The sequence below is a fragment of the Plectropomus leopardus genome, chromosome 9, assembly GCF_026936395.1.
Source record: "Plectropomus leopardus strain MGB_pleo_1.0 chromosome 9, ASM2693639v1, whole genome shotgun sequence".
In the NCBI taxonomy this organism is placed as follows: domain Eukaryota; kingdom Metazoa; phylum Chordata; class Actinopteri; order Perciformes; family Serranidae; genus Plectropomus; species Plectropomus leopardus.
Genome location: NC_142184.1, coordinates 21570432 through 21589016, shown reverse-complemented (window position 1 = coordinate 21589016; position 18585 = coordinate 21570432). Strand labels below are relative to the sequence as shown.

General features: G+C 38.2%; 3 protein-coding genes across 3 annotated transcripts; 2 read left to right on the top strand and 1 right to left on the bottom strand.

Moving 5' to 3' along the window:
• Positions 1-190: 190 nt before the first annotated feature.
• On the bottom strand, positions 191-7058 carry lamtor5 (late endosomal/lysosomal adaptor, MAPK and MTOR activator 5). Its single transcript, XM_042492553.2, has 4 exons — positions 6900-7058; positions 6748-6809; positions 2459-2576; positions 191-631 (listed from the first exon to the last, which is right to left on the bottom strand). Exons 1-4 carry the CDS (start codon positions 6932-6934, stop codon positions 571-573), a joined length of 276 nt encoding a protein of 91 aa, XP_042348487.1. The 5' UTR covers positions 6935-7058; the 3' UTR covers positions 191-570.
• Positions 7059-10461: 3403 nt separating this feature from the next.
• On the top strand, positions 10462-13081 carry prok1 (prokineticin 1). Its single transcript, XM_042491112.2, has 3 exons — positions 10462-10644; positions 11924-12049; positions 12391-13081. Exons 1-3 carry the CDS (start codon positions 10462-10464, stop codon positions 12508-12510), a joined length of 429 nt encoding a protein of 142 aa, XP_042347046.1. The 3' UTR covers positions 12511-13081.
• A 2090-nt stretch (positions 13082-15171) lies between these two features.
• LOC121946912 (pepsin A-like) lies at positions 15172-18531 on the top strand. The gene is made up of 9 exons (XM_042491738.2): positions 15172-15280; positions 15527-15668; positions 15832-15949; positions 16986-17104; positions 17209-17405; positions 17498-17614; positions 17696-17840; positions 18034-18132; positions 18233-18531. Exons 1-9 carry the CDS (start codon positions 15225-15227, stop codon positions 18368-18370), a joined length of 1131 nt encoding a protein of 376 aa, XP_042347672.2. The 5' UTR covers positions 15172-15224; the 3' UTR covers positions 18371-18531.
• Positions 18532-18585: the final 54 nt, after the last annotated feature.

Sequence of the window (18585 nt, the reverse complement as noted above, 5' to 3'; positions counted from 1 at the left end):
CCGCCAAATGCGACCTCAGTGACTTCATAGCAGATGTAATTAGTGACTGAAAACTCTGAAAGCAATTTTTTAAAAAATATTTCTTGGATGAAAGTCATGCAGCTGCCAAAGAAAAGAAATTTATTAATGAAACACTGAGCAAAGGAAAAAAAAACAATGAATACTTAACAAGAAGAGAAAGTCAGCAGAATGCCGAGTTAAAGTTTATTAAGGGTTGTTTTTCTGTGCACGACTGACTTGGATTAAAGGATGTTAACAAAAAGCTTTAACATGGAATAAACATGATATAGAGCCAAATTTGTACGTGACATCAATACAATAGCATTACTGACACATTTGTGAATATATATTTATCTATTTAAGAATCTCACTCCAGGTGTTAACAAACAACACAGCCTGCTCTGGTTAAAATATGTGATCATATCATAAACACAACAAACTCCAGATTGCTTTTGCAAACTGAAGATTTTTCTCAAAGCTCTTTCAAATTTTGTACCTACACTCATGCGCCTGGTTATATGTACGTTTTTTTACAACAACAAAAAAAAGAAAACCTCCTCTGTGTCGTCTTCATGATGCTATCTTGTGAACGGCTACTGTGATGGTCCCATGACTTCTCACGAGAATGTTTCTGCAAAACAATCCAACAGAAAGAATTCACTGAGACAAACATTCACCTGATAAACAACAATCACACTGACAGAGATCAGTCAAAGCTAACATGTAAGAGGCAGATTCTTTTGGTGATATCTCTGAATGGCATGTATTGATGTTTGATAGATCATATCAACCTGTCTGTCATTCATCTCCAATATTAAGTGGTGGACCTGCACTTGTAGAGTGTTTTTCAAGTCTTACGACCACTAAAAGCGCTTTTACGCTGCCAGTCATATTCACCCATTCACACACTGGTAGCCGAGGCTACTGTACAAGGCGCCGCCTGCCCAAAGATACTTCGACATGCAGACTGCAGGAGCCAGGGATCGAACCACTGATCTTCTGATCAGTGGACGACCCACAGCCATGTAAACAATGCAGTTTGGGCATTATTGAATGACTGATCAATAGCACTCTTTAACCAAAACTCCCTAAGCAAGCATGACTATAACAATTCTTTTTAGTATCATCAGCCTCAGCTATAGTTTCAACCTACTAGAAAAACATATTTTTGTTGCACTATTTTAAAGAGACACAGACCACCTCATGACACCTGGATTACTGCAACAGCCTCTTTTCCTGAACCAAAAACCTATTGATTGTACAAAACTCAGCTGCCAGGCTTTGAATAATAACCAAGCGACGTGATCACATCACTCCAGTTTTAGCCTCTTTACACTGGCTCACAGTTTGTTTTACAATAGATTTTTAGATTTTACTGATTATTTTCCTCATGTCTAATCTCCCAGCTATATCTCTGACCTCTTAGTATCGTACACATCGATACGTACTTTGAGATCCTTGGGCATCCTTTGTCTGTTCTGAAGGCCCGGCTGAAAACTAAAGGGGACAGAGCGTTTGCAGACTCTAGAACAGGGGTCTGCAATGTTTTTCAGGTCAAGGACCTCTTAGATGATAGACAGATGGAGCAGGGATTCCCTACTACATATATTTGAGGAAAGTGAGTTTCACTTGAGATTTATCAGGTCTTCTTTCTTCTGTTTGCCTGTAGCTGCTATGTCAGCAGCAGTTGTAGCTTGAAATAATCAAGCAGTAATTTGGCGCTGATTTCCTGATTTCACTTGAGTTTTTTTATTTGAACTGTCTTTTATTTTCTTGTTTTCATCAGACAAGGTTTATCTGTTTTCCTTTAAAAGCTGTTGTTTTCATGACTTGTCTGTTTTATTTTGCTGCTTTGTGAAGCACTTTATCATAATGTTTTGAAAGGCACTTTTTAATTGAAGCTTACTGTTAATTTTATCATTACTGCTGTTTAAAAACAATACACATATAACTACAAATATTGAATTGGGGATTTAAACTCTACTTAAAACCTAGAGTCATATAACATGTGGTTTACTGGCCTGTCACTGTTCAGGTAACCGAGTCATTGATTTACTGTAATCCTGACATACCTAGAAAGCAACCATCAGACAAAGCAGCATCTACATTTACTTTGAGGTATAACATTAAAAGTCACTTTTTTGTAATAACAGTAGTAGTACTGGTGTCAGTCAGTTACTGATACCAATAAAGCAGATGTTTTGCAAAGTCCAGAGGGTGGCAGCAAAAGCACACAAATGAAAACAAGCTCCTTTAACAAGACTTGGAGCACTTTCTGAGGAACAAATAATAGATGCTCAATCTTTGATTCTGGATTGCCTTCAACCATTTTTCAGAGATTTATCGATCTCCTAAAGCGTTAATCAAAACCACTATAGACAGAACCACTGGGGGGAAGAAAAGTGAGGAGATGCAAGTCAGTCAAGCAAAAAAGACAGAATGTTGTGTCAGCGCTCACCCTGACTCAGACTCCAGGCATACAGTTGGACTGTCTGTTGGGTCTTTGGTGAGAGCTGCTGCTTGTTTGGACAAAACTGACACAACGCCGCCATGTTCATCAGACAGGGAGCCGCGGCCTGGTGATGGTGAGATATAAAAGACTGTTACTGAGCAGAACTGAAGACACTTTCTCCTGAAGAAACTGAAGTGCATCCGTAAACCTCTCCTCTGTATATATATCCTTTATCTAACCAGGTGAAAGACTCATTGAGATTTGGAATTTCTTTTCTAAGAGCAATCTGGCCTAGAGTGCAGCATAAAATGTAGTTACAAGAATAAATACAAGCAGACAAATACAACTATCACACATTAGATTCAGTTAAAATCCAACACATCTATCTATCTGTGATTTCACTGACAGTTTCCCAGAATTTTATTCTATCAACTATTGTAGAGATGAATTATTTTGTAGAGCTACTGTATATATTAGACAGTTTTTGTGTATTTAAGTAATCTTGTACTTGAAATATTGTAAATGAAATTAACGGAGACCCCAGGAAGAGTAGCTACTGTTTAAAACAGAAGCTTACGAGGAACTTAATAAACAAACGAACAGAACAGTCAAATACATTAATGTGCAATTTTAAATTTTAGCGTGCTATTTTTAAAAGTGACTTAAATTCCTCCAGTGGTAATACATACATATTTGCAGCTGCTAGGCGTTTCTCCTAAGTTGAAAGCTACATTTACACATTTACTACATTTCTACATTTACTTCCAACAAATTGCAAATGCCTTAACACACCTTTTCAAATGAAGAAGTAAAATTGTCAGCAATTTGCACAATTTCCAGTTGACTATATCATACTGATCAAAACTGATTGTGTTGCTTCTCAGTGGAAAAGTTGTTCCCTTCAAAACATGAAGACATAATATCATTGTGTAAGTCATCACATGCACAACAGTCTATTCAACTGTCATAATCTGTCAGGCAAGAAACATTTTAACATTTTGACCAGGCACAGTAATTCCCTGGCCGAGAAACAGTCAGGCATATAAATCAACGTAAAACCACCACTTGTTTTTAAGAGTTTGGCTTTTGTACAGATTAATCAAAGAAGATATAAAGTGTTAATTAGTGAGTTTTAGAGGTTTTGCTAACTTTGTCTTCCGGTTTTCTGTCTTTGTACTAAGCTAACTGGCCTGTCGATAGTATGTGTGAAATGTTCAAAGTTGTATTTCCATGTGTGTAGCTACTGCAGTTGAACTGGATATATATTCATACTAGTTTAGTTTTAATGCCAGTTGGCGTTTTACTCAATGTTCAATACTAAGCAGATTGCAAATATGTTTCCAAAATACATTTATGCCCAGATGTTACTTGCCAATCCAGGAGTGGGAGAAGAGTTTTTTGGGTTGCTGGCTGAAGAAAAGAGTTTCCGGTTCAGTCACTGCTGTGCAGTTCTAAGGATCCAGGAGGAGGCTGGCCGGTCCTGGTGTCCTTACAGAGATAGCAGTTCAGTGTTATCTCGTTTCTGTTCCCCTTGTGCCTTGAGAAGTTAACTGTGGCTTTCTAACTTCTGTAAAGTCTCTTCGGGCTTGAAGAGTAGAGCTGAGACAAGGCTGCAGCTTCTGCTGAGAGCTTAGCTGTGAGAGTGGGGGAAAGGCGAGCAGGTCCTCCAGACCTGCAACCTTCCTTGGGCGAGCTTTGGTAGCAAGAGCCAGAAGAATAGCAGATGCTTCCCTTCTTGGCTCAGTGACATGCTGGGTGGTCACCGTGGTGAACTAATCATGTCTTGAGATGAGTCCATGGCACAGGGCTGTCCCTTTGTTCCAGAGAACAGAGGACGTGCAGTCTCAGCCATCATGTCCGATGGAGCTGGACTCACAGGAAATGCCTTCACATGTCCAGTTAAAGTGGCTCAAATGATCAAATCATCTGTGCAGTCGCTTGAATCCCAACAGTTTGTTTCTCTGTAAGTTTAATTTATTGTTTTACGGTCCTGTTTACCAGGACATAAGGAAGGTGCTTTTTTAGCAAAATGACATCCATTTATGTTGGTTTCTTTTGGCCGGATGATGATAAAAACCTGAGTCATGCTTCAGGAAGGGGACTTTCATACTTTCATGAGAAGTCAGAACATTTTGTTTAAGACTGAGCTATAAAATAACCTGTAATTTTGCAATGAAATTAAATGGAAAGAAGATGTTTGACCACTGCAGCTGTAGTTTTGGTTTCTTGGAAACCAATGAGGATTAGTCAAAAACAAAAACACAAAAATAAATAAAATCAAACAATCAAATAAACTTTGTTTTTTATGTGTTCAAATATAACACTAATAAAAAGGGTGGGTAGATCTTTTGCATTTGGTGCATGTCATAGTTTTAATACCTCTTTTTTTTCATGTTAAATGTGATCACATCAGTCAAGACAGAAATTCACATGTGGAAAACAATCCTACAATGATACACCATTAGTAAGTCAAATAATTTTGAGGTATTCAGTACTGCACACACAAGGTTATTTCAGGTGACAGCGAGAGGGCTCTCTGCTCCGTTTCACTTGTTACTTATTGTTAGTGATGCTCACAAATGATTTCACTTTGTTATTTCTTAGCAGCAAGGTTACCAAGCGTGAACACGGTATTTAGCACGTTTTTCTCCATAAATTATTCCCACTAAAATGAGATAAATATGATAAGGAGGTTATTGTTTTAGTTGTTTTTTTGCCAGCAGGATTACAGAAAAATGACAGGAAACTTAGGGGAAGAGTGTAGCACGGGGCAAGAAAGAACGCATTCAATTTTACAGTTGATCTGGATGTCAGTGCAAATAAACAGATTAATTTTAACTTTTGTTTACATTGTGAGACAGAGCATCGGCCTCGGCAGAATAAATGCCATACATCTTAGAATCCAACAGAGGGTAGTAAAGTTAAACAGTGGCAAAACAGCCAATTGTACAACTCTGATGAATCCACATGACAGTCCAAATGTACAGGTCCCATTAGTCCTCTGAGAAGCCTACACATGTAGTTTCTCAAACTTCACACAGAAAGCTGTTGTAATACTGATACTGCGTTTTAACACTTGACTGTCCACACTTAAGAAAAGATAAAGGAATATTTTATTCTGCTAGCTGTAATGACTAGTTGATAAATGTATTTACCTTTGATTCACAAGTTTATTGTTGTTATGTGAACTGAAAACAGTTATTTTCATGATCAAATAATCTACATTTTATTTTCTCAAATAACCCATTGGTCTCTAACATGTAAACACATAGCAAAAAAATGCTAATTACTAGTTCCCAGATCCCATGGTGACATCTTAAGATGTCTATTTTTGTTTGTTTGTTTGTTTGTTTGACAATGGTCCCAACCCCAAAGATATTCAGTTTACAATAATAAAAAGCTAAGAACATTTGACTTTGTTCACATCTGAGAAGCTGGATTCAGTGTTTTTTGTTGGGGTTTTTTTGCCATTCATGCTAGAAAAATAACTTCAGTTTATTGATTATCAAAAGAGCTGTCCATCATTCTCCCGTCAGTCCCCTAACTGATTAATTGTCTTATAAGCTTAAAGCTAGACTGACTAGCCTGCTGTGAATCTGCTCAGATTGAGGGTCAAACACTTGAGTCAAGTTTGAAAGCTGCATATACAAAGACAGTGTTGTGTCCTTCTGCTGATATAATGTTCCCCTTTTCAGAGTTATTTGAGGAATTTCAGCTTCTGCCATGACACAGGAGGTTTAAATTTCCACAGGATCAATTAAACAGGTTGAGGGATTTGTTTATTCCTGTCTATCAACACATGAAACCAAAGTAGTTTCAAGTAACCTCAGTGCACCAGAATCAAACAGCGAGTGTAACAGGGCATGATTAATATGATGCAATACATGCTATTTTCAAAACGTCTGACGGAGTTTGTAGCGTTTGTTATATGGTTTTTTTTGTTGTTTACATGTTTTCAGTATCTGTATTTATGTGGAACACTTGACATCCGGGGATGCAAGACACATTTAAGTTTTTTTTGAGGGTTAAACTGTGTATGAAAAATAACTTCAGCTGCAGTTTTCAGCACAAGTGGGATGTTGTGCTTCTAAATATAGAAAACGTGGGGATTCAACTTAACAGCTGTCTGAAGCATTTATATTTGGGCTGTGGATGAAAACCATAATAACGCCTGAGCAGTTTACTGACTGATACTTTTACTCTTCCCTCAATCAAAGGCCAGTTTAATGTTAGCATCCGTAAGCAATATTTCCACTAAAACCTCATATAAAACAAGTAACACAGTGTTTTCTTACAGCCCAGGTTGTGTCCTTGTTGGTCCGTGCAGAGCACACCGACAACTGCTGGATTCTTCATGCTGCCGACAAGACAAAACAAGAGCTTTCAGTCGTCTTTAACGTCCAAATTATTCAAATAAAAACTAAAAAACGTTCCGGTATTAACTTACGTGTCATCGAGATGCTGTTCGAGGGTCGACTCCATGATTAATTCCCGTAAATAACTGGAAAAGTCAAGTTTTGTGTGTGAGGATTAGCTGTGGTTGTCTACTTTCTCAAAGCTTCCGGGAAGAGTCAGCTGACTGTCACGTGCACTACGGGACCCTGTGAGGACCAAACTACACAAAGCGCCGTTTAAAAAAAAAAAAAGAAAAGGACCAAAACACGTGACGGTAAAAAAGACTTGTAGACGTGTACATGTAGTGTTTTATTATGTGTTCTTACATGCATGTAATGTCTATCTGTAATGGTCTATACTTAAAGTACTGAAAGTAAGAAGAGATAGATAGATAGATAGATAGATAGATAGATAGATAGATAGATAGATAGATAGATAGATAGATAGAAAGAAAGAATACATTTGTTTTGCATGTTTACATAAAAAAATCTTAAAACTTCATTTACCAACTAGGTTATGTTTATATTTCCTTGGGAGATTTTAGATTCTAGCCTACTATCAGCATTTGATACATAAGCTTAATAAACCCTAGATGTAAATATTATTCATGGGTTCTTCATGTGGCTATATCCTCATTCATTAAACTCATTTTCTCAAATGGATTAGCTGTGAAATGAAACCTTTCCACTCTACATTTCCTCATTCATATGCCAATCTCTTCATCCCGGCCCTGGTGAGAAATGGATTTGGATATTCATAGATGCATGAATATAAAATTAGATTAGTTGAGTTATTTTTCCCCATCCTGAAAATATAATCTTTATTTATAATCCAGTTCCCACTTTGTTCTCAAGCATTGCACCAGCAGTCACAATCAGATGACTCGCTCAATAAGCTGAGGTCGCTTATAACAGTTTCAGTGTCACATGTTCCTCAGTCATAAACACTTATTTGGAGAAACATGAAGTTTTTGTTTAAGGCTCAGATTTTATCACTGAGAATTGAAATAATCTTTTGAAGCAAAATCATCTTTACCATACCATTTAACAGGAGATTCATCCCAACAGCCTGGTGCAAACATGATTCAGCATGATAAATACTAAAGCAACATAATGTGAACATAACCAATACCTATTGAACTTAAAATATAGTGTTAATATCACAACTCTAAAGTAGAGACCTTGTTTCTCGCTGTGTTTTATTGATGGATTTTGTGTTTTGTTCCAAAGTTAGCTGGAGGCCACTGCCTGGGCTCACCTCCCTGCATGATTTCTGTTGCCTGTCCCAAGACGGCAAGGCTTCAGTGCTCCTGCTGACAGGGCAGAAATGGGTGAATGTAATTATGTGGCCACTGCATTGGAGGAATCCATCACCTGCACAGCAGCAGGGTAATGTGCTGCTGACTAACCCATGGGGTACGCTCTCCCTCCTCTCCTCTAATCCTTCTATCTTCCCCTCACCTCTTTGCTCTCTCACATTTCTCTCCTCACAGCTTAAATCAGAGCCCGGATGCGTTCTCTGACAACCTGCTGCTCATCACTGTCCAGGCACCCACGTAGGCACACACACATCCAAGTTTATGCATGCAGAATAATTTACAATTCACACACATGATATTTTCTTCCCTTTTTAAACACCCACAAGATAGTACGTCAAACACTGAGCAAAGAATATTTAATCTTGTATGAAGGGAGGTTGGCATTAACAGTGGATCCCATTATTTGCTACATATGGCCACTTTATAACTTCAATAAATCTCCAAATGAACTGATATAGAGATCTGCCTCTGAGTCAGTGTATCGTCACCCTGTCAAATTCTGTATAACAGCTAATATAATTCAGGGACTCATTTATCATTTCTGTTATCCATCAAGGGACACAGCAGTTAATGAGCACTGTCAGTGATGTGTAGTGAGAAAGAGTGTCAAAATAGGCTCACACTTTTAGCATTGTGATTCATTTACTTTAGAAAAGAAGTCAGTGCAAATAGCAGATTAAAGTTCTAGTGGCATGTATTGGATGCAGAGGTTGCAGAACTGAAACGTCTCCCATGTGCCAATTGTGTAGGAAAATCGCAGTGACTGACACTAAAGTGCAAAAACACCATGACCTTATGCTGAGCCAGTATTTGATTTGTCCGCTCTGGGCTACTGTAGAAAAAAACATGGCAGTGCATGTGGAAGAGGTCCCACTTCGTAAGTAGGTATAAATCGCTCATTTAAGGTAACAAAAACAAAACAATTGTTCTTTTCAGCTGATTATAAACTAATGAAAACATGTAGTTATTAATATTAGTCACCATTTCTGCAAATAGATGACCCTAATTCCTACACACTGGACCTTTAATGAAACAATAATTAAAGAGGCGTCATGTTAGACCTGGAAAGAAACTGAACCATCCCTCAAAAAGACCAAACTCTGAACAGAAATAACATGTTTTATATCAAAGTTGATATTTCAAAATATGCACCAAACAAAGCATTTTAATTTCATAGGTCTTATTCTCTCAGTATGGATAAACTGCCAATGTTTAGCTAAAAATAAAGACAACTGGGGCTGCACAATTACTCAAAATATTATCAAAATCACAATACAGCCAAGAGCAACGTCCATATTGCAAGAGCAGCAATATTTTGATAAAGTAAAATGTGTCACAACACACCATTATAAATGAAGCACTTTAGTGCTAGAGAGATGCCCTGGCCAAAAAAGGCAACATTCTTGTTTGATACAGAGCTGTTCATACATAGATACATACATACATACATATATATATATATATATATATATATATATATATATATATATATATATATATATATATATACATACACATATATACACACACACACACACACACACACACACACATATTTATATAGGCTATATATATATATATATATATATATATATATATATATATATATATATATATATATAGGCTATATATGTATACATAGGCTATATATGTTACCATGGCAATGAACTGCAAAATTTCACCATTCCCACTAAAATCGTGATACAAAATGCAATCGCAACATGAGTTAAATTTTTTATGCATACCGTGCAGCCCTAATCACAGAGCTGTCACAGCCATCCTGGCACACATATCACATAATAAAATAAGGGGTATCACTTTCCATCCCGAAGCCCAGTTCATGAGTCAGCCCGTGGTAATTTCAATAAACTTGTTAAATGACTTTGATGTTGATTTGTCTTGTCTTTGGCAGACAAATAAATCTGGTTTTCATCGCACCTGTGCCCTTTTCCTCACAGAGAGGCATCAGATCCATTTTAGTTTATATGAATGTCATCACTTGTTGAGTTTTCCATTTTTTTTGTTAGTTTGAACTGTTTGAGTCATTGAAACTCTGCCACGAGCAGATGTATGGTCAGACCCTCTGTAAAAGACGAAGATGGACACATAGAGGGACGACTGTGAGCCTCCATCAGCTGTCATCTGGATGAGTAAGATGACAAAGCTTCTGAGGAGACAGGCAGAGAGGGCGTGGGGAGATCTCAGACATGGGGAGGGAGGGTTGGGAGGGGGTCGGAGGTGGATGAAGAGAAGGAGAGAGTGTGACTCCCCCCTCTAAGGAGTTCTGGGAACCTTGATGCCTGACTGGAGAGCCGGGGATTCAGTGCGAGGTGCAGGACAGACCGTTAACAGCTGTCGTCTAGTGTTGAGGGTCCTGAGAGAGTCCAGTTCTCCTGTTGCTGTCATGGGCTTCAGGGCGGTGCTGCTGTCCTCCCTGCTGGTGTCTCTGAGCTTGACCAGAGGAGCCGTCATCACAGGGGTGAGTGAAAGGTTGCTGCTGCACACTGTTTTTTAGTATTACATCAGTTTATTAGGTTAGACTTAGATTAGTTTTTAGAGGAGCGTCTAATTACTCTAAATTACTTCATTTGCTCTTTTGAGTAATGTCTAACTGAAGAAAAAAATACATTATTATCTTCTCTTTGTGTGATTGCCTTCCTTCATTTTAAAAGTCTTTTAAAAAACTGTGATTTTACTTCCTCACCAGGACTGCAACTAACAACTATTTTTGTTTTTGCTTAATCTGTCAATTATTTTCTTAATTATTCAATTAATCATTTAGTCCATATATGTGTAAAATAGAGACAAATGTCCATTATAGTTTTCCAGACACTGAGAGGACTTCTTCAAGTTTCTCGGGGGTTTTTTTGTCTGATCAACAGTCAACAACCCATGTGCAGCAGTTAATGTATGACAAGCCTTGGATTTTCTTGGAATTATACACCAAAGGGGTAGGAATAAATAAGGAAATACTTCTTTCTACTCCCTTTCACGCATATAATTGAGGCAATTGTGGACAGCATTTATTGTCTTTATTTTCCGTTTGTTATTCATAGGTTTTTAAATGCTGTTTTTGTTGTATTTTACATGTTCGGTAAAAAAAAGGGAACATCTATTAAACAATCATTCAAAAATATTGAATTTACACCAATATAAAACAGACAAAAGCAACAAATACCCAGAGAAGCAGCAATGTTTGTTTTTTTTTTTTTTGGTAAATTGCTTAAACAATTAACCTAATATCAAAATTGGCAATTTATTTTATTTTGATTGATCAATCCACAAATCAAATAGTTTCAGCATTAATTTTATATTGAGAAGCTTTATCTGCACTCTTAACATCTTGTCCTACACTGATTTTTTTCACATTGAAGCTTTTAATATTCAAAGAATTGTATATATGCACACAGCACAGTTCACATTTCTGGATAAAATTTGATTACACATGACTGACAGGGGACCACATCCTCCTCCGCTTCAAGTCCACTGGAAAAACGAGAGGAAATTATCTCAGTCCTCCGATTGATATTCATTTGTAAACTGATTAAGGAGATGACAGGCAAAGGATAAAATGGCTCTCACTGTAAGAACATGAGAGAGCATCTCTGTTACAACAAGTAAGAATGAATTCAAACATAAAAGGGTATCTCCATTAACATGAGCAAAACTGAGTCACTGGCATCAAAAGGACTCTGCTCGTCTGCCTCTTTTATTCTTTTCTGTCTGTCCTCCACCCCTCATCTCTGTCTGTCCTGCAGGCCTGTGAAAGAGACGTGCAGTGTGGGTTTGGTCTTTGCTGTGCTGTTAGTCTATGGCTGAGGGGCCTGAGGATGTGTGTCCCAAGAGGTGTGGAAGGGGACGAATGCCACCCCTTTAGCCACAAGGTGGGGAGAAATGTGATGTCACTTATCTTCCTCCATCACACACTCACACGTTCATACTTTCTCACCCACATTTCCTTTCTTCTTTGGTGGAAATTCAGATTATATCAAACTGCTGGCAGGTTGGCTAAAGCTTTAGAAAAGCTGCTGATAACTGCAGACGCTATCGATCTTCTCCAGAGTGAGCTGGCCAATCAGAGCCATACATCACTGTGATCATCTGGAGATGGCAACAATCACACACATCCGTCTCTTAAGTCAGACTTTTTAAGACCTGCACTTGTCAGCTCATGAAGGATTTACACTGTCAGATTATCCTTTCCCGTCTTCTCTCCCACATTCAGGTGCCCTATCCAGGAAAAAGGCAACATCACACCTGCCCCTGCCTCCCTCACTTGGCATGCTCAAGATTCGGTGAAAGCAAGTATAGATGCACTGATGACTTCAAAAACCTGGACTTTTAACTCAGATATTCAGACAAAGAAAGAAAACAGGAACAGCATCAGAGTGAAGAATTGACTAGGCTGTGGATCAGAAACATATTTAATCTTCACCAGCTGTATTCTTCATCTGTGTACTCTATGCACTATAATACTTAGTTTGGATTCTATCAATCCACACGTCAAGGACAGAAATGTCAAGAGAGTGTAATCTAAGCACAGCCACAGCAGACACTTTTTACTTAATAAAAACAAAGGTATTTGTGATGAATTTGAAACATTTGCTGGTTTGTTTCATGCTCACTTTATGTGAATTTATCAAGAGAAATGTATAAAATATGATTGTCAATAAAAGTATAATAATAACACTGTTGTGGACACGTGCTCTGTGTACGTTTTTTTTTTCATGTTACGTTTTTGTTTCTTGATTCAACATGATGTGTGTTATTGGCTGTCAAGTGGTTTTAATCACGGTCATGATTGTGATGAAGGTCATGTACATTAAGTCTCTAACCTTCATGAGCAAACTCATTACCCTGATATGTAACTGAACTGATGACCTGACTGACTGCCAAATATTTAACCTCTGCGGATGTGAATTAAAGGGCAGTTCCACCGCAACATTTCCATCACAATATTTATGCTGTATGTATGCCGTTTTTAAAGAAATTTGTGATCTTTTTCCACACACATTGTCTTTTGTTCTGCTGTAGTATCTTTGTGTAAGACATTGAATCCTCCCTGCACTGTTTTTTACAAGCAAATGATAAAGGTATATAAATGCGTATTATGATTACATATTGTTGTTACAAATATTATCATTATTACTATTAGTAGTAGTTGTTATAGTAGTAGCAATTGCATTATCATTATTTTTACTAAAATATTTTTTAAAAAGACAACAAAAAGGGTCAAATAAATTTAATGGAATTAAACACAAAACAATAAACCACCAGAGATATTATGATTTATGGCATCATTAAAGTATAATGACAGTGCTGGAATATAACTAGATTTCCTTATCTGAGAGGAAAAAAACTGTACTTTTTACTTCATCATATCAACAGCTGTAGTTACTTTGCAGACAAGGTAATAAAATAGAATTCTTTACTGTAGATTGATCTACATGACAGAATTAGTTTGACCAGTTACAATATAAAAAGCTGCTTATGCTTTAATGAATAATAGAAAAATAATCAAATACTAGGATACCTATAACACTGACGGGAGCCATTTTCTGCACAAAAAGTACTTTTAATGATGTTGTATACTGCTATTACTTATCTAGGACTTTTCCTCGTAATGGAATATTTTTACACTGTTGTATTGCTACTTTCACCTGAAAAAATGTAACAGTTTTTACAAAAATGTGCTTTGATAAGGGTTATTTTCTGTATTCTATTAAATATCACAGCAAAAACTGTTTTTGTGAAGCCAAATGCAAGCCATGGTTATGTAAGTAATTATGAATAATGATCTTTAATTTGGATTTAAAGATGAAATGGTATTTAATATAAACTATGTAAATATGATAAGTAATTAACTTTCCAATCAGAGTCAAATAGTATATGTTATATACTGAGTTTGCTGTGTTTTTTATTCTTTGTTCATACGTCACACCATGTCGCTGTGTCTTTGTTTTGCGTCCTACTGTTATCAGATAACCCTGCCCAATAAGTGACCTGAGCTCACACCTGTGGAAAGTTTCCATATCAATGTTAAACAGGATCTCCGAACACGAAATCTCCTGATCTACATGTCAACACGTTAAATGTGCACTCCGTTAAAGACTTATCTCAATGTGTTAGATAACAAAAGTCAATCCTCTGACACTTTTCCTTTAACAATCATTTCTGCTGAATTGACTTCTTGACTTACAGGAAATAAATCAACATTGCTGACATAAACATTAGCACTGTTACATTAGCATTACTTTTGCATTAAGTATATCTCTTTAGTACAATAAAACACAAATATTTCAACTACCAACAATCTTGTGGTGGGGTCACTCCAGCTGCAACACAGTGATCTGTGACTTAAAACAAATTTTGGCCCGGGCATAAAATTATGGGGACCATTGGCCCCTATCCTACCCCTTACGTGCCGTGTCCTTGAATGTACCACAACCATCTTCAACCTGAGCCTTCATTTTTATCTCAAATGCACACCTGTAATGTTTCATGACTGCATCTTTCATGGTTCTGACACTATGGTATTGACAAAATCTGTCCACACACAGATTTGTAAACACCTGTCAAAATATTCAGAACAGCCTCAGTCGTAGTTCCTGCTACAACAGTGGGCACCAGAACCACATTTGCCATGATGACAGGCGACGACTCACAAGGTGAAAACAAAGCCAGTCGTTGCAACATCATCGTGGCTCATAATAACAAGTGGTTGTTGCACAACATTAAGAATAGTGTGTCTTTATTCAAACGAAATACAAGCAACATACATTCAAAATCTTAGCCGCATTTACTAAAGCACCCCTAAACACAGAGTAAATTGTTGTTACAAAATATTTTTTAAATTTCAGCAAAAGTTTTCAATGTCCATTTGTTTAATGGGATATTTGCTTTTAGATAAGAGGCACCATATTGCATATTTCTTATCTCAAGCTGATACATGATATCACCTTATGCAGAAGGGCATTTTAGAGGCACAACCTTGATTTGTTGTATTTAAGGGTGGACTCTGCAACTCAAACTTCACTTGTCCAACAGTGAAGTGACACAATGAAGTGGCTCGTGGTCCTGTCAGCCCTCGTGGCTCTCTCCGAATGCTTCCTTAAGTAAGTCTGACTGGGTCGCTGGTTGAAAAGCAACCCGTTCATTCATTTCTTTGACATTTTACACCTGAATAGGCTGAAAGGCAATCTCTCCATCTACTATTCCTGAGGGAAAGTCTAAAGGCCATCTTGCTTTGAGCTATCGCACCTTTCGAACTTCAAAAAGTTCGAAGTAGAGCTTACTGATTTCTCCAGCTTATAAAGCTGCTGTGCTTTTTGCTGATTCTCTATTGAACTTTTTGTATGTAGGATTCCCCTCATTAAGGGAAAGACTGCCAGGCAAGACCTGCAGGAGAAAGGACTGTGGGAGGAGTACAGGAAGAAGCATCCATATAACCCCATGGTCAAGTTCTATCAGAGTGGAACTGAGGCCATGACCAATGATGCTGACGTAAGTCTGTTTCCAAGTTTGTCTCGATTTTTTGTCATCTTGAAAGAAAACATATCCACCTACTGTATGTTGCTGCAATATTTCAAAACAAAATCATACTCTGTGCTACATTTGAGTCAAACTCATGTTAATATGCATCTTTTAATGTGTCGCGTCCCTCTAGCTGTCCTACTACGGTGTGATCTCCATCGGCACCCCTCCTCAGTCCTTCAGCGTCATCTTTGACACCGGATCTTCCAACCTGTGGATCCCCTCAGTCTACTGCTCTAGCCAGGCCTGCCGTAAGTGTTAGTGAGATCAGGGGCGTAGGGCTTAGTTTCAATTATCTTCATTAGTAGTGCGTTTACGTGCTGCTGTGACAGCATGGGCTTGGAGACACAGTCATGGAGCTTCAAGTCTTTGCAAGGGCATAGATTTCATTTTAACACTGGGGAAAAAAACAAATGAAAGAAGGGGTCTGGGGTCTTCCCCAAGTAAAGTTTAAGTGTCAAACACTTAATTTGGGGAATTTTCATGCACCAATTTATGGTGGTAATGTCTTCAAAATAAACTCCTGTTACTTTCGTGTCTAACATCCCCAATAAAATTGATACCAGTGACTGAGACTCCCACTGCAACCCAGGCTGCTAAAAGTTAACCGATATGCCTCAAACATTTGGATAGTGTTTAACGTAATGGTGTGACATAATGAACTATATCTACCAAAGTACTCTATATAAGTGCAATCTTGAGGTACTTGTACTTAAATTGAATATCTTAGTTTTCTTGCTACTTTTTAAAAATGTATTTATTTCCACTTCATTAATTTGACAATTTTTACTTTGCAGAAAACTACTTTAAATACAGAAAATAAAATTATTTTATGAGATATATGTGCTGAAATGAATAAACAGATTGTTATAGATTAAATTACTTAACCATGCATAAATGAAATAAGTAGTAGCTCCACTTTCACAGGCTGCATGCATACATAGTAATGCAGCGTCAATAATAACGCAGCAGGTCAATAATAATGCAGCAGTATGACTGTATTACACTAGCAGGAATAACTGTGCAAAATTGTATCTTTGAAACTAAAGTACATTTTCTCCTAATAATTCTGCACTTCTACTTAGGTCAAACTTAGATTTTAGACATTTAACTTGTAATGCAGTATTTGAAGTATATAGAAGAAGATGTAATTACTTGATGAACAACTAGTAGAGTTTATCAAGTATAAGCAGAGGTACGACACTGTGTGCAGTTATTCCATGATGAGAGAAGGTCCAAGTTTTTTGGCATTTTCCTAAAATGCACATTTGCACCACTCCTCCACAGAGAACCACAGAAAATTCAACCCACAGCAGTCCTCCACCTTCAAATGGGGCGACAGGGCTTTGTCTATCCAGTACGGCACCGGCAGCATGACTGGGTATCTGGCCAGTGACATTGTTGAGGTAACCAAAGCCGCTGGAACAAAATGCATAATCTATTTACACTTCAAACAGGCATATAGCCGTGGTCTGTTGAACTGTGACTGACAGCTGTCTTGTGTGTCCAGGTGGGCGGCCTCTCCGTGCAAAACCAGGTGTTCGGAATTAGCCAAACAGAGGCTCCCTTCATGGCTCACATGTCAGCTGACGGCATTCTGGGATTGGCCTTCCAGTCCATTGCCTCTGACAATGTCGTGCCTGTCTTTGACAACATGATAAAGCAGGGACTGGTGTCGCAGCCTATGTTCTCCGTCTACCTGAGCAGGTACTGAAGCAGGGTGGAAATCTGGTTGGGAGCATGGGGAGCATTTTCCCATGCTGTTTAATTGTGACATTTGTTTTTTTTCCCTCTCTTAGCAACAGTGAGCAGGGCAGCGAAGTGATCTTTGGTGGTATTGACAGCAGCCACTACACTGGACAAGTCACTTGGATCCCTCTGACCTCTGCCACCTATTGGCAGATCAAAATGGACAGGTACAAAGGAAATATAAACAAAATACTAACTACAAACAAATTGTACAAAGCTTCCTGGCTTGACTGTGATTCTCCTTGCAGTGTTACCATCAATGGACAGACTGTGGCCTGCGCTGGTGGCTGCCAGGCCATCATTGACACTGGTACCTCCCTGATCGTCGGCCCAACCAATGACATCAACAACATGAATGCCTGGGTTGGAGCCTCAACCAACCAGTACGGAGAGGTGAGTCATGCAATCGACCGCACCACTTTCTGAACCCAGAGTAAACAGACAGTTTGTGCTCTGACGTCAACAGTCTCCTATAAAAATAATTAAGCAGGACTTAGTGACTTTTTTCAGCTGGAAACTTGTAAAATACCAATAAATACAACTTCTGCTACGAGGTATTCAACTGTGTGTGACGTTCTTCTCACAGGCTACAGTGAACTGCCAGAACGTCCAGAGCATGCCTGAAGTCACCTTCACTCTCAACGGACACGACTTCACTGTCCCTGCCTCTGCCTACGTCTCAAGGGTCAGTTACACCCCTGCCAATTAGTACAACACACACTTTTTCAAAAGTACAGTGACGATTTGGATGGAAAGTAAATGTATTTTCTCCTGTCTCTACACAGAGCTACTATGGCTGCAACACTGGCTTTGGCCAGGGTGGCAATGACCAGCTCTGGATCCTGGGAGACGTCTTCATCAGGGAGTACTACACCATCTTTAATTACCAATCTCAGTACATCGGTCTGGTCAAGTCTGTGTAATCAAATGAGTCTCCTTATGAATAAGCTATTAATGTGTATTTCCCTGTGGGAGCTTGTCTGATTAAGAATGACAACAAAAAAAATGTGCAAATGGAGATTGTGGAAATACATGTGAACATTTTGTAGCTGCCTTTGCATTAAATAGATTATAGCAAATAAAAGTATTCTGTGTATTGTGTGTGTGTGTGTGTGTGTGTGTGTGTGTGTGTGTGTGT